Source organism: Protopterus annectens, chromosome 11.part0, assembly GCF_019279795.1.
Source record: "Protopterus annectens isolate FY-2018-M chromosome 11.part0, PAN1.0, whole genome shotgun sequence".
NCBI classification, from domain to species: domain Eukaryota; kingdom Metazoa; phylum Chordata; order Ceratodontiformes; family Protopteridae; genus Protopterus; species Protopterus annectens.
Genome location: NC_056745.1, coordinates 85853822 through 85870170, shown reverse-complemented (window position 1 = coordinate 85870170; position 16349 = coordinate 85853822). Strand labels below are relative to the sequence as shown.

Genomic DNA, 16349 nt, shown 5'->3' with positions numbered 1-16349 from the left:
CAGAGTTTTATGACTGTGTCAGTAGTCTGAAGTCGAGCTGCAGTCCTGGGTTTGATTCTTGTATTCTATATTTGTGTGTTATGAGACTCTGAACAAGTCACTTAATCGGACATTGCTTCTTAGTTGCTTCTGATAAACGAGTAGTAATGCCCAACAGGGTGGGTGGATATGTGTGTGTGTGTGTGTGTGTGTGTGTGCACACCCTGGAGAATTTTTGATTTAAAATAGTTCCTTCTTCTAATGTTTCAAACTTGCTGTAGTACATGTAAATGCTATTGGGCGAAGTAATTTGCATCCAAAATAACACATCACACACTAAACATTCAGAAGCAGTATACATTTAAAAACACTAATTTGGTAATGGCAGACATTAAGTTTCTTACCTCCATAGCTTTTCACTTTCTACATTTTCAAAGAATTTACAGGTTTTTGCCCCCCCCCCTTTTTTTTAGGTCTGTTCCTCATAACATTTTTGTCTTGCTGGCAAATCATTGGGGATTGAAGTCACTAAATAATGACCAACATTTGAGTTTCACACTTTATTTCCTTCAGAAAATGCATGCTGAAAGTCATTTTATTCTAGCAGTTTTCTGTGTTTGTATGAGCAATATTTAAAATCTTTCACTGTTTTAAACCTTTTGTTGCCCCCATTATTTTAGGCTTAATTCAGATTTCTTAATCTAATAGGCTGAGATGCATGCATACGTCTTATCAGCTGTTGCCACAGTTCACTCTCCTCCAACCCCATCACTCACTCTTTCTGTCTCGCACACACACACACACACACACACACACACACACACCCCTGCTTTCATGCATGCATACATGCAGACAGAAACATAAATGCGCACACACGTCTTTTTTTTATTTATTTTTTATTTTACGCTCACTAAATGGCAAAAGCACCGCTTAGCAAGCATAAAGTGGTAGCCATTGGCTTTCTTTCTCTGCACAACACCTTAATATGCTGCCGTGTAGTGTTGGACTTATTTGTCAGTGGGCATTACCTGTGCATTATCACACTGTTGGAGAAATGTTCAGTGTTCTTCGTATTTCACTGTTGCAGTCCTAACTGATGGAATTTCCTACCATGGAAGCCCTTAGCTGGCCCGGCCACCAGAGAATTTTCTACTCTTCCTGAAGCCGGCAGATGCCCTGACTGATGTCAGGACATCTGGGTATAAAGGGAGTCCGCTGGAGCCATTACTTCGGTTTTTTCTTCTTCTATTGTTGGCCAAAGCAGAGTGCTAGTTAGTGCGTCAGTCAGACTACACCAGAGAAAGACGATGTCTGAATCAAAGTATCAAGTTATGGAGCTTTGCTGCTGTTGCAAGCAGATACCACACCATGACTTCCGCTCCTTTTGTGTAAATTGTTTGAACCCAGAACACTATGTACCTATCTGTTGATTCTGTGCTTGCTTTAACAGTAGAACTGTCAAGTGTAGGGCTGACATTTTAACTAAGCATTTTAGTGAATCGCTAGTGCCTTTGCATATTATGTTATCCGCTGGTCAGGCTGAGGTTGAGCACCCAAGATTTGGGGTAACTGGTAATGCTCGCTTGCTACTAATCCACCTAGGCTTGTTATCATCAAAGAAGATGAGACCCCTTTGCAGTCCCCTCCAAACGAAGTTATGGTACCTTTCATCTGCCAAGACCCATTTGGAGTCCGATATGCCGCTAGGTCCCTCTACTTTAACACAAGCTGGAGGACTTGGCTCATTGGTTGGCTGCAGAGCTGCTTTGCAGGTTCTGGCTTCTGACACTGCTCTCTGACTGATGAAGGGGTGTCCAGAGTTTTTCATCCTCAGGAGACTGCCTCGGTTCACTGTCCCCAAGATTTGGCTGCCCACCTGTGTCCTGGCCTCTGGAGTGGAAGTCACCGTCGGGCCTAAGACTGAGGCCTCAAATAAAAGGCTGCATCCAGCTTACCCCAGCCGAGGCCTTCCAGCTCCCACTCTCAGGCCTATCTAAAGGACCTAGTTAGGCTGGTGGAGGATTTCAGCACAGTAGTCGGATCCATATGCCTTTCTATCCCAAGTTCTGCCCCCTGAATCTTTTCGTGGCAAACAGCAAAGGGATAGATCCTCCAGGAGTCTGGTGATCCTTTTGATTCTGAGTATGATAATTATGAATCCCACGGGGATTCAGATTCTGATAAGAACCTTGATTCAGCGCCTCCCCTGAGGGCACTTCTTATGGGGAGACTCTTTATATACACTAAGGGAAATAGCCAGCTAGCCTAGTTCTTACCTATAAACACTTCAAACAGGAAACACAGAACTATCCGCAATCCAAGGAGAGAGTTAAGGAATTTCTAAAACTCCCTAAGCATAAACCTCTTGCCATTCCTCCAGTCTTAGAAGTGGTGGACGATGTCTTGCTGGATTCTTCCTTATAGCGAGATTCCCTCCTCCCTGCCTCTCATAAACCTGACTGATTTTACAGGGTTCTGGATTCCCACAGATAACTTTTCAAGAACCCTGTAGCAGACCATGAAGTGGTGACTCAGCGTCCTAAAGGAGTTGAAGCCAGTACTTCCAAAAATCCACTGCCAACTGAAAAAACAGAGCCTTGGACAGGTTCGGAAAGGAAGTCTACTTATCTAGTATCCTAGTTATGAGGGCTTGAATTGCCCAATTGATACAAAACAGGAACTGCAATATGAAGTGATCTAAAAACTGTCCTATGGTATATTTAGGGAGAAAGTCGGTGAAGATAATTAGATAGCATTAAGCAAATAAATGAAGAAGGGGAGAGTAAGGAGGTATAAGGAATGAAAAAGTACTTGTTTACATTTAGGAATGTAGCTGCTCCTGAACTTGAGCAAGAACAGAGCCAGATTTTTTCTAGGAGGTCTTTCAGAGTGGTTTTGAAAGATTGAGAGGGAGGGAGGGTGTAGACGTGATGGATAATAGGTAAGGAGTTCCAGGCCTTAGCAACCTTGTACGAGTACAGACAATGCCCAGCTTATTTGTTAGGTTTGTAGACAGATGGGAGTTTTTGGCCACTGGATCTCGATGACCGACTGGGAACATGGTTGTGTAGAAATGTTTTTTAGTGCTGGACAAGGCAGATGGATGCTGGATAATTTTATAGGAGTAAGATGACACTGGAAAGGAGATAATTTTGCACTCGCAGTCATTCATGTATTTTTTTTTTGTCCTATGTTAGTTGATTTTAGATATTTATTTACTTATAGCTTATTTTATCATATATTAGCATATTTAGTATATTTTAAGTTTTAAAATGTAAATTTTTTTTTTGTAAGACTCTGATCCAGTACAGTTTTGAAACTGATAACATTATATCTGATGTAATTTTTCATACATTCCTCAATTAATGGGTTCAGATCTGATCCTCTGATCTGACTCTGCCACTTTCTGTAGATTCTAAGATCTGACTCTTGAGCTCCTTCCTTACCCATAATGCCCCTGACCACTGTGTTACCCAGATGTCATTTGTCGCTCTACTGTTCAGTCGAGATTGTGATCTCTCAAGCTCGTTGTGAGTTTACAAATTTACATATTTTTGTCTTTAAAGTTTCCTTGCTATTATTAATAGCATCTATTACCTTTTTTCTAAACATTTCTAGCTACCAAATTTAAGATTTTCCTTTATAATCTTTGTTACCATTGTTGGTAACCTTTCTTCCTCTTTTACCTTGCTTTGATTTTTTTTCTAGTTGTACATTGCTGGTATAAATATTTACTGGCTGTTCCAGCCTGTTAAAAAAACAAAATTCTCCCTTTTTCTGTAGGCATTCTATCTTGTGTTGTCATACAGCATGGTTAAAAAGCCTGCTGCATTTAAAAAGTGCACTTCCTATGGGCATAAGATCCCCAACTCGGTGTTTCTATTCTCTAGGCTCGGTACACTTTGATACCTCCTGCTCCATTTGTACCACATTTAATACCAGGGCCATTAGTGATAGGAGGAGCAAGTTTGTTCTCAAAGGCCTCCTTCCAGCTTCTGCTCCTTCATCTGGTGCCTCAACATCAGGGACTCAATCCCTCTCTCATAATTCTAAGGAGCACAGAGATCACCAAAAACGCATCCCTGCACAGTCTCCCAAGTCATTGTCTTCTTCTGAGCCATCTATGAAAATTTCAGTATGATCATATCCAAAGTCTTTAGATCCAACATCTACTTTTTCCAAGTCTCTTAAGCTCCGTAGTCCAAGCTTTTCCCAAGAGCCACTATACCCAATGTTGAGGTCTCCTTTCAGTAGACCCCTAAAGTGTCTTCCAGACCACCTTCCACTTCTTCCTTCATTAAGTCCTCCAGAATTCTTTCAGAGGCAGAGGTGGCTAGGATAATGAGCAAATTCATAGCCCATAAAAACAAAAAAACATTGAGTAAACACTCTGAGCACTAGAAGTACTTTTATTCCAAGCTCACACGTTAAAACACTTTTGCAAGACAGAGTGGCTTCTTCGGGCAAATCTAATAGTGGTTGCGCTTGTTTTATTTAGGTTTGCCTGAAGAAACCACTTTGTGTGGTGAAGTTTGTAACTTGGGATCGTGGAATAAACAAACTTTCACTGCTTTGCATATTTACTCAGAAGTTTGTTTTTATGTACTTGGATTTCTTGAAGATCTAGATGAGGGTCTTGCTGTGTCCTCTCCCATTTTATCTGAGAGCCTTAAATGTTCTTTTCAGCTTATCTCTCCTTCTCCAATCCATCCTGCCATTTTGGAGTCCATGGATCTGAGATCTCCGTGAGTCAAACCATCAGATCCGAAGACTCTTCTGTCTTCCACTCTGGCAACTTCCCTGATTCAGTTGGTTCCAACTATTGAATAAGATTAACCTAACCATCCATTAGATTAATCTTGCATGCAGCTGAAGGTTCCTCATGGGTGGCCAGTTCAGGCATAGCCATTAGGAGACATACCTGGATGTGGTTGTGTGATTTTATTTGTGTAGCCCTTCAAGAAGTTGTTCATCAATGCTGCTTTTGATGGATATTCTTTGTTTTGGGCAACAGTTAGAGACTTTCTCACAGTGAGCAAGATGGGAAGACTTCTTCTGCCATGGGAGTCTGCTTTTCTACCCCTCAGAAATCTTTTTCTAGGAGTCCATGTGATGGTAAAAAGATGTGGTTCCAGAAATCTCGGAAGACCTTTCCAAGATTCTTATGAAGATTTTTTTTCCCTCAGAGGCAGAGAGGGAAATAGCTGCAATGGAAGACTCTGCCCACTCGACAGAGGGGGTTTGCAGAATGAAGGGTCTTGAGATTGCTTCTCGGAACAATCCTTTCAGTGCTCTCCTGAAAGGTCATGGGGCACTTGTCCTTGCACCTAAAAACCTGGATAGCCCTCACAAAAGATTCTTGGGTGCAAAGGATCATATCCGGAGGATATTTCATTGCCTTTTTACAAGTACCCCAAAGGAAAAGAAAATGTCTCCCCGACATTCCACCCAAATGAGAGGGCAGGAGCAGCTCTATAGGTTCACAAGCTGCAGGATAAGAGTCATCCAAGAGGTCCTCTCAGATTAAAGAGGATCTGCAATTTACTCAAGGTTCTTTTTCAGTGTCGAAGAAAATAGGGGACCCAAGACCCATTTTGGATCTCTGTTATCTAATTCCTTTTGTAAAGAATTACAAATTCTGGATGGTCACAGTGTTCAGTCCATTCGGTCTCTCCTGCAGAATGACGACCAGCTGTGCTGTATTGATCTTCAAGACTTGTATTATCACATCAAAGTGAATAGGTGCTTTCAAAGATACTTGCACTTCCACCTGGGAGCTAGTCATTACCAGTTCAGAGCCCTGTCCTACCGTCCCCAAGATGTTCACCAAATGCATGGTAGTTGTAGCATCTCATCTAAGACTGTTCGGATTCAATGTGTTTCCTTACTTAGACGACTGGCTCCTTACTGCACCGACCAGACGACTTCTGGAGAGCCAGGGGTTACTTGCTCCAATTGTGTCACTCTGGGAATTGTGATCAGTCTGGCCAAGTCACAACTTCAACCAATTCAAGTCTTGGAGCTTATAGGGGCTCATTTTGACACAGTTGTCAGCTCTTCTGCCTTACTTTTACTTTGAAATTGCACGTCAGACAGGTTCTTTCTCATCCTTCTCTCCCAGCAAAAATGGTACTCAAAGTCTGAGGGTCAATGGCTGCTGCAATAACTTTAATACTCAGTGCTCATCTTCATATGAGAATTTTTCAATGGACTCTAGCAGTGCCATGGTCTTTTCATCAGCATCCCTTATGACATCCAATAAATGTTTCTCATGTTTGCAGAAAGTCATGCTGTGATGGATACGCTCCAAAGAGATTTGTCAAGGGCATCCATTTATTCTTCCTCCCCTGAATGCCACATTGACCACAGTCACCTCCCAGTTGGGGTTGGGGGCATTACTTGGGACGGATCATTCAAGGTTTGTGTCACCCGAAGAGACCATTTTGCTTGTAAATGTCTTGGAGATGAGAGCATTGCTTCTAGCATTGCAGGCCCTTCAGAGCTCTCTTCCACTAGGAACTGTTGCTGTTCAAACGGGCAACATGTCACTTGTCTGGTACATCAACAAGCAGGACGGAACCACATTTTACTCCGTTTTTGAGAAGCATGAGAGTTTGACAGTGGACGATCTCCTCCAACTGCTTTCTTGTAGTGACATGTATACCATGGAAGTCCAACATCTTAGTGGACAAGCTCAGCAGGACCTTTCTGATGCCTCATGAGTGGTCTGTCAATCAGTGGCAGATAAGATTTTCCACAAATGGGGTCAGCCATGATGTGATCTATTTGCCTCTTCCCGCAGCAAGATATGTTGCAGGTTTGTTTCCATAATTCCCCCTCAGGGACATTCACAGAGAGATGCTGTAGTCCATGTTTGGCCCTCTGGTCTCCTTTATGCTTACCCTCCCCCTGCCTCTGATCCCAAAGTTTCTTCAGAAAATGCTCCAGTTGAGGAGCAAAGTAATCCTTATTGCCCCCTTCTGGCCCCAGCAAGTGTGGTTTCCCTTCCTTTGGTCTCACCTAATATGTCCTCCATGGACACTGGATCCCTGTCCAGACCTCCTGTCACACTCGTCAGAGATGTTTCATCCGGCCATTGCAGGCCTCAAGTTGACATCATGGTTTCTCTAATTCCAATGATGGCTAGACATTCCAGGCTTTTCCTACCCAGTTTGTCAAATTATTTTGTTGTTTCATAAATGTTTGACTAGGAAGATTTATAAGAGTAATTGGAAGAGGTCTTTCCGGTGGCCATAACTTCAGCAAGATAAGTTTCTGAACTCCAAGCACACTCTTTGAAACCACTGTATTTGATTATTCACAAAGATAGTTTACTGACTAATCCTTCTTTTTTTTACCAAAAGTTGTCTGAAACAAATGTTGGTTAAGTGATCGTTGGTTTTCTTTCCCAGTTTGACAATAAAGGAGAATATATACCCTTCATTTGTTTAGATGTACATAGGCAACTTTGCTATTACCTTCACAGGACTAAGGAATTTAGGAAAGCTGATCAAGCGTTTGTCTCCATTTCTAGTAATAAGATGGGAAAAACTGGTCTCCAAAACTACACTAGCCAAATGGATAACAGGTTGTGTTTCCTACATTTATTTCTTGAGAGGCCTAACCTTGCAAAGAGAATCAAACACACACTCAACTAGGTCAATAGCTGTATCAGCTGCCTTTTTGGGCTAGAGTCTCCATTGGTGACATTTGTGTAGCTGCCACATGGTCTAATGCTCATACTTTTACTGCTCATTACAAATTGGACTTGATCTCCAGAAACAAAACTGCATTCGGTTCTGGGATTTTCTGAAACATCCTTCTATGAGGTCCACTCATAGTTACTGTAGCTGGGGACTCTACCCCATTCACTGAGGAACGAATGAAAATGACAACATCAGATATAAAAGTCATGTACTCATCATAACTATGTATCTGTGTTGTATGTTTTCATTCTTCCTCAACCTCCCCCACCACCACTGCCACTACCACCCACTTATCCATGTCTTTGGAAGAGACCCAGCAGAAATTTTGTTAGGAACCATCGTTCCTGTTTGAGCTCCTGATCTTTCAGCTATCACTTTTCTGTCATATCAATATTGAGATACTTTGATGTGATAGTGTATAATAGCAGCAAAAACTATCTGAGGTAACACAATGGTCAGGGGCATTGTGGGTAAGGTAGGAGCTTGAGAGTTGGATCCTAAAATCTGGAGAAGGTGGCAGAGTTGGATCTGATCTGAACATTGAGGAAGAATGAAAGTGGACAACACATGCATAGTTATTGTGAGTTACATAGCTTTTATATTTAACATGTTCAGCTCTTGCACATTGTGTAGTAATTTCCTGTTGGTACCACTTAATGAAGTTTCTGTTACAGTACACGTTGAAGGCTGACCTCTTTGTGTTCATACTTAAAAAAATGTGCTTTAAAAGTTTTGCTAAAGTCCTATAGTCAACACTGCTAATCCCTTGTTGCATTGTAATCAGTTGTAAAGCCTATCCTTGAATTACAGTAAAATATATTCATATGACAGAATGACATGAATAAAAGATGTATCTAAAACATTGTGTTTGTTTCACACCCCACCATTTACTGTGAAGTAATGTTCTATTCAAGTTAGTTTGGGAGTGGGCTCATACTCACATTCCCCCATGCATCTTTAAATTGCACAGAAAATCATTTAAAGTTGCTTTTAAAGAAACCAGGTAATGCATCTTTTTGTGTGTAATATTGAAAATAAAAAAATAAAATAATTTTGTCATGTGTAAGACCGGGCATTGGCACCCTGCCTTCATGTGAGAAAACTGAAGACAAGTGTCTGGACTTATCTGAGTTTCACAGATGAATACAAAAAAGTTTCAATTTTCTAAATGCATATTAGGTTAACTTAGTAGAAAGCCTATTTTTCCACCTGTTTACAAAGAAAAGTTCTCCTCAACTATTGATTTATACATTTTAAAGCTTGCACACCTTCTAGACTTGACAGACAAGTATATTTATATTTTTTGTTTGTTCCAGCAGCAGACTATCTCATAAAGTGTTTGATAACTTTCTGGACTTAAGACTATAAAATATCATGAAGGCATACTTAATCCTTTGAGTTCATATGGCTTTCTTGTTGAATATTTCAGTTCCTGTTGAAAATGAGAACTGTGTGAAAGCTGATTCTAGTTTTCAGTCAGCATCCTAGTTATCTGTCTTTGTCGGTCTCTAGTTGCTGCCATTGAGATATAGTGAAGCAGGCATAGTTTCATCTTGGATGACTAGTCTTTTCCCTTCTTTGTCTTAAAGGTACCATTGTTGTAGTGGTTGCTTGTAGTTAAGGTCAAAATCCGATATCGTAAATCAAGAAGCTGTTTGTCTCCCATGATGAATTCCTCTCATTTGAGACTGTTTTTTTTTTCCATTCAAAAGCTTTTATTGCCAGGGTGCTGTTTAGAGCACCAACTTCCTTGATATGTGCCTGGATGGCAACGCTTCTGGATGGCTCTCTCCCTGTGGTATTTGAAGGAAGAATCCTTACCCCTAGGGAACAAATTTTCTTGAGTGTGATTGGGGGGGGGGGGGGCCTCGGTGTTTGGCAGGCAGTAAGGGAAAAAGCACCAGATAAACATTTCTGTAGTGTTTTCTGCCTAAAATAGTGTCGGTAGTAGCTGTAGCTGGTGTCATGTTATAGTTGGTAGCTTTGCAGTTACCCACCCTTAGCATAAATTTGATCTGAGACACTCCTCCCAGTCCAGTGGTATTAGCTCATTCTACCTAATACAGAGAGAACATTTGGGAAGGCCAGCCCTCTTAGTTTCTTGACCTTGAATTATCTCCTTTCTCCCTTTTCACTTTAGCATTAAAAAAAAAAAAAAAAATTATTCAGCTGCTTTTACAGTATTTGTTTCCTCCTCTTACTCTATCATTTCATCTTGGTTTTTCTGCTACTTGTTCTCTGAAGTGTTCAATTGCATCTTCTCTGCTGCATTTATTACTGCTTATTTTTAGCCTGTTTAAATCCTAAGTGTTAGTCTAAGCCTCTTCGTTTTGGTTTAAGCACTTGGGCTTTAGGCCTATCCCTTAGCTCTCCCTGGACTCTCTCCCTTAGATTCTGACAAATATGGATGGACAATTTCCTACGGTTTCTCCTGCCATCCTGGTTGATATGGGTATCCTGAGACAGTGTAGCAACTGCCTCATGTACATGGACAACTATCTACTGCTACCACCTAGGAACACAATTTGTGAGGGATGCAATTACATAAAGAAGCTACAGTCAATGCTCTCTCCCTCACAAGCCAGTATATCTGGCACTGAGAAGCATGTCAACACAATCGCTACACCTGAAACACCACCCACATCTACACAACACATACCCACATATGCAGAGGTTCTCAACAAAAACAAATCCAAACAAAGGAGACATCAGAAGTAAAAGCATGTGAGAACTCCACAACGTTCCACACCACATACCATGCATACTCAACTCACCAATGTCTCACACCCATTGAGGCCTAATCATAAACCCAACATATTAGTCATAGGCGACTCCATTGTGAGAGACAGATGTGCCTCTCACCAGGCTGGATAAGGAGAAAGTTAGTTATTTGTCAGGTGCCAGAATCCACCGTATCACACGTGCGCTCAAGTCTCTCAACAGCAGGTACTGTTATGATCTGACAATAGTCCATGTTGGCGTGAACGACTTGAGACGTATCCATACCTCTCCACCTCTTGGACAAAGCCATAAATAAAAGTGGGACAAAGGTCCCAAAATAGGGACAATCTTTAAATGTTGCTCTTACAATCTTAGAATGTTGATAGAATAACAGGTTTTGCATTAGCATGTGTTTTTTGAAGGATATGAATTCTGATACTCAAATGTCTGTCATGATTTTCTAACATCAGTCTTTATTGACTTGCCACTACTTTGCCAGAAAAATATGATTTTGTGAAAAACAGACCAAAAATAGGGGCAAAAATCTGGGCATTCTGCAACAGTTTGTACAGTTGAGAGGTATGGACGTATCTCCCTGGACTGTATGAACAGAGACATGATTAAGCTTGCTGGATACATGTCCCAGACAGGTATGTCCCTAGCCATAAGTAGCATTCTACCATCATGCAGAATGACGCCTCGATACAAACAGAAAATGATTGACTTTAACAACTGGCGTAGTTTCTGGTGTCATTCCAGGGGATCCAGTGCCTGACAGACTGGGAAGATATGATCGACAGACCGCAATGCTTTGCTAGAGATGACCTGCATCTATCTCACTTGGGCTTCAGGTTTCTGGCAAAGGCCCTTGCCTCCTCCATAGTATCAGTATCTTTTTTAGGAAAATTCATGAGAACGATACTACCAACATAAAAATCTCAACAAAATGCAAATTAAAGGTCATTGCTGCTAAACGCTAGTAGTCTAAACATGAAACTGCACTCATTCTTAACCCTGGAAGATGCTGACATTTGTGCAGTCACAGAAACCTGGTTCAAAGCTGCGGAGAGCACCCCAACCTTACCTGGTTATTCATCCTATCATACATTCAGACCCCAAAATGTGGCAGCAAAGTCAAAGGATGTGGAGTTTCAATATATGTTAGACATATACACTTCCAGGCTGGTCACACAGTATGACGCACAGGAGACACTCCAGGTGCAGTTAACCGTTGACAAGACCCCTATTCAAATTATAGCTAGCTACAGACCCCTAAATTTACCTCAAGATGCCCACTCCACCTATTTGGACCTCTTCAAATCTGTTAAGATTCAATCCTTTACCCTGATCCTGGGTGACTTTAATTACCCAACCATAGAATGAAAAAACTACTCATGCCAGACCACAAATGCCCAGATATTCCTCGGTTTTATCAATGCAAATGCCTTGGAATAACTAGTTGATACCCCCACAAGAGGTGATAATATCTTCGACTTGGTATTAACCAACATGAGTAACCACTGCAGCACCCCTACAGTATCATCCTCCCTGGTAAGATCCGACCATAAAGCGGTCACTTTCGAAGTCACCATCTCCCTTGACCCCTGTCTAGCTAGGGTCAAACAAAAAAACTTCTCCAAAGCTGATTACAACCTCCTGATGAGGGATGGTATAAACAGCTTCACAGCCCCCTCCCCCACCGTAGGAACTGGCACCACTGTCAACATCTACGCCAAAGTACTATACGAGCATTTATATAGATGCATGGAGTCAAGAATACCTGACGGGACAAAATCACCCTCCGCAAGGAAGAGTAAACCTGTCTAGTGGACATCTGCAATAAATAAACTATATGACAAAAGGAAAAATTGGTGTCCAGGACCAAGAAGGAGCAGATGCCCAATTAGAAGCAATCTCTCCTTAGCCTGAACAAGCAAATATGAGCACTAGTGAAATCCTCTAAAGCAAACTTCAAGTCCAAATAGGCCACATCTGCCAGAGACAATCATAAGGCCTTCTTCATATATGTCTGCAATCTCCAAGGAAGCACCCAGATCTGTTCAGAACTGGTGGTCAAGGAGACCACATACACAAATGATGTAGATACAGCCAGTCTACTGGCTGACAGATTAAGCGAAAACTTCGCCCCTCTGTCCCCCCCATCAGTAAATCAGGACAACCCCAGTACCTGCCCCCCACCCCTTATCTCTTGGGAACAGGTCATCACTGCCCTCTCAAAGGCAAAAAATACAGCCTCCATGGGACCCGATAACATCCCAGGCTGCATTGTACATGAATTCAGACATGAACTTTTTCAGTACCATTAGACAGGCACCTTATTCAACCAAAGCCTGAGTACTGGCTTTGTCCCAGTCGAGTGGGGGACAGCCACTGTCATCCCTTTACACACAGGCAGAGCGTCCACCGATCAGGAAACTATAGACCCATCCACCTAACTAGCCTGATCTGCAAGGCCATGGAACGGATTATCATGGGCCTCATTAACAGGGACATTGGCAACCTCCAAACACTTGACTTCACACAGTTTTGCTTTGTCAGGGGGAGATCATGTCTGTTAAATCTGTTCAACTTCTTTGAGACTGTCACCAAAGCCATGGACAAGGGGAAGACTGTACACACCGCCTACCTTGACCTGGCCAAAGCCTTCAACACTATTCCCCACTCGGGCATAGTAGATAAACTCTAAACTAGGCATCAGTCCATAGTTTACCAGATGGGTAGCAAACTGGGTCACTGATGGAACCCACCTAATCAAAATAGGGGAAGCCACCTCAAGCAGTAAACCCGTAACGAGTGGCGTACCCCATGGATCGGACTTGGGGCCTCTGTTATTTGGGATATACTTCTCTGAGGTGCAGGCCAAAACCAGTGAGCTATGGCTGACCAAGTATGCAGATGGCTGCAGGCTGGGCGCAGTCAATTCCCCAAGTGATGTGGACTTCCTCCAAGAAGGTCCCGTCCAAACAAATGACTGGTGCCAGAAACATGGCATCAAGTTGAATGCCAAACGGTGCATCATCATCCCCTTTGGGGAGAGTGACGTCCCTACATATTATCACATTAATAACAACGTCCTCTGTACACAATCAGTAGTGAGGGATTTGGGCACCCAGGTTGATAGCAACCTAACATTTGACCACCATGTTGCTTTTGTTGTACGGAAAGCTTTCTACATGGCCCACCTCATAGGTAAGGGTATCTCATCCAAGGACAAAGAGGTCATAAGATCCCTGTATTCTTCCCTTATAAGGCCAGCTATTGACTACAATGCCCCCTTCAGCATGTACCTTACAAAGCACATGCAGCAACTGGAAAGACCACAGAGGTTCCTCACCAGGAGAATCCAGGGCCTCAAACACCTACCCTACACAGGCTAAATGCCCTGTCCCTCTACTCTGTTTCATACAGACTCTTAAGAGGTGACCTCTATCTGACATACAAAGCAATCTCAGATCCCGCCTTGATTGGACTGCTGCATGTCCTCAAGTTAAGTTCCACTCGAGCAACCTCAACCTGGTCTGCGATATCAATAGGACTTGCAGGTGGGACAGATTTGTGTCCCAGAGACTCCCCAATCTGGGAATAGACTCCCTCTCCACATCAGGCAGAGTATCTCATTATCCCTTTCTAAGCGCAACCTGGATAACTGGATTTGAAACAGAAAATACACTCCTTGGATTCCACCTGTGTCCCTGCTGGACAGGGGGCTCTGGGTGCTGACTTGTCTAAACATGGACTAAACTCTTGGCTAGGCTTATAAGGGCCTCAGGGCCAATAGCTAGTAACCTCTTATGATCCTATGACCTGTAGGGGAAAATGATGCAAGAACATTAAGACTGGATAAAGGATGACAGCCTACATTTAGAGCAGATTAGTGAATTTTGGAGACAAAAACTGTGAGAATAAGGCTATTCAGTGATGGGAACTATTAATGGAACTTGACAAGTGACAAAGAAAATGCTAAATTGCATGATGGTAGAATAGGCATACACTGAAAAAACAGCAAGGGGACTGAGGCTTTACGTGGTATTCTAAGGATAGGCTTAGCTGTTTGGAAGCTTGAATTTTTTAAGCTTGCTGTGTACAGGCTGTGTATGGAGGGTTTTCTTGAATTACTCTGCATTTTTGGAGAATCCCTTGTGACTTCCATTGGAGTATAAATTACGTTTGATTGGCGCAGGGACATTTGTAAAGAGGCTGGTAGAGTTATGTGAGAGGGGGTGTAGAAATAGAAATGTGTCTGAGCAAGGGGTATGATTTAACACTGGAATAATATGTATAAAAATATGGTGGTCATATTTCCAGCTCAGACAGTAGTGGTTGATGACTGCAGCCCCATCCCTGGTAACTTGACGCCTTCAAAGGCAATAGAGGGGATTCCATTGTGTGTAGGACAGCCACAGAAAGTGTGAGGTATAGGATATATGTAGAAACTTTAGTAACAGCAGTGTGTATGCTAACTGATCCTTCAGTTCTGAGTTATTTTATTTGTGTGTTTCATTGCAGACCATGAAATCTCGTCACTAAACCAGATGTCATGGCTTATGAAGACTGCAGCCATTGAGCTGCGTTTGACTTCACTGAATCGTCAGCGCTCCCACACCCAGAGACTTCTGCATTTGTTGTTGGATGATGTGCCGTTTAAGCCATACTCAGGTAATGTCTCTTTCTTTTGTGGGCTCTTCATTTTTTTGAATCATTGTACTCTGGTACTTGCAGCCCCTCTCATTTGTGTTAACACTGTCAGGAAAAAGGTATAACCTTTTAGTTTTCATTTAAGTTTAAAGTGATACTTATTAAAATCATGCTGATTAGATAATAAAATGTAGTCAAGTGTGCATTTCCTTGTTGGATTTAGTAGTCACTAGTATATTACTTTGAAACACCACACAAATTAGTAAGAGAGGAGTATAATGCTCATATTTCAGTGTGTGAAAATTTTAAGAAGGTGGTCAGAAATGAAGTTACAGAAATAGATGTACACAATTTTAGTGCATGTATAATTTGTTTAGTGACGTCTGCGGTGGTGCAGCGGTAGCATTGTTGCCTCACAGCAAGAGGTTCTCCCGTTTGATTCTCTGCTTGGTTTGGGAGTGCCTTCTGTGTGGAGTCTGCATGTCCTCCCCGCGGTCGAGTGGGCGTTCAAAAGACATGTGTTGAATGGGCATACCTTCATTGAAGGTTGGGCGTCGGGCTGGCAACTCGACACCATAAAAAACAACTGCCAATCATTAGCGGACCGGAGTTCCACTGTGGCGACCCCTAACGGGAAAAGCCGAAAGACAAACAACAACATAATTTGTTTAGTGAACTACACATTGTGTACTACCATCAGCAGTAGCATCTTAATCTTTTACATTTTTTTACAGCTCATGTAAACTTTTCTTGGTTATAGTATGTTTTTTATCTCACTTTCATTAGAAGTTTCTGAAAAGTGTTTGGTAAATAAGTAGTTATGGGTCTCATTGTCGCTTTATTCTATTTGCTATGTACTTAACCCAGCTTGCTTTGTGGTTTATGTTGTCCGATATTGGTTTTCTTCACTATATTTTAGGGGCCATGTCACGTCCCCCCACCACTGAACCAACATGTGCACAAGCTTTCCTTGTGTTACAGAAACTGCCGTTAGTAGTTTTTTGGCTCTATCTTCGTTGGATCCATTTATTCAGTGCTTCCCAACATCAGGTGGTACCATGTACAGAACATGAGTGGTAAAGATTGTGGTGTGTTAAATGATTTTGCTTTTGCTCCTAACCTGTCCCACTGTTAAGCAAGAAGTGTGGTGCAGTGTATGTTATGCTAGGTCTCCAGGCCTGTGTCTACTTTTTTACACTGGTCAGGCTAGCTAGGGGGCAAATTTGTCTTTGGCAGGCTCATGTCCAAATTTCCTGTTTTCACACATGGAATCTAAAGCAGTCTAAC

The 16349-nt window shown here is 42.1% G+C and overlaps 1 protein-coding gene across 1 annotated transcript in view; it reads left to right on the top strand.

Moving 5' to 3' along the window:
- NUP205 (nucleoporin 205) overlaps window positions 1–16349 on the top strand; it is a 1199422-nt gene that overhangs the window by 583361 nt on the left and 599712 nt on the right. The window contains 1 exon segment of the mRNA XM_044087173.1: window positions 14934–15083. Coding sequence (XP_043943108.1) covers window positions 14934–15083 — 150 coding nt within the window.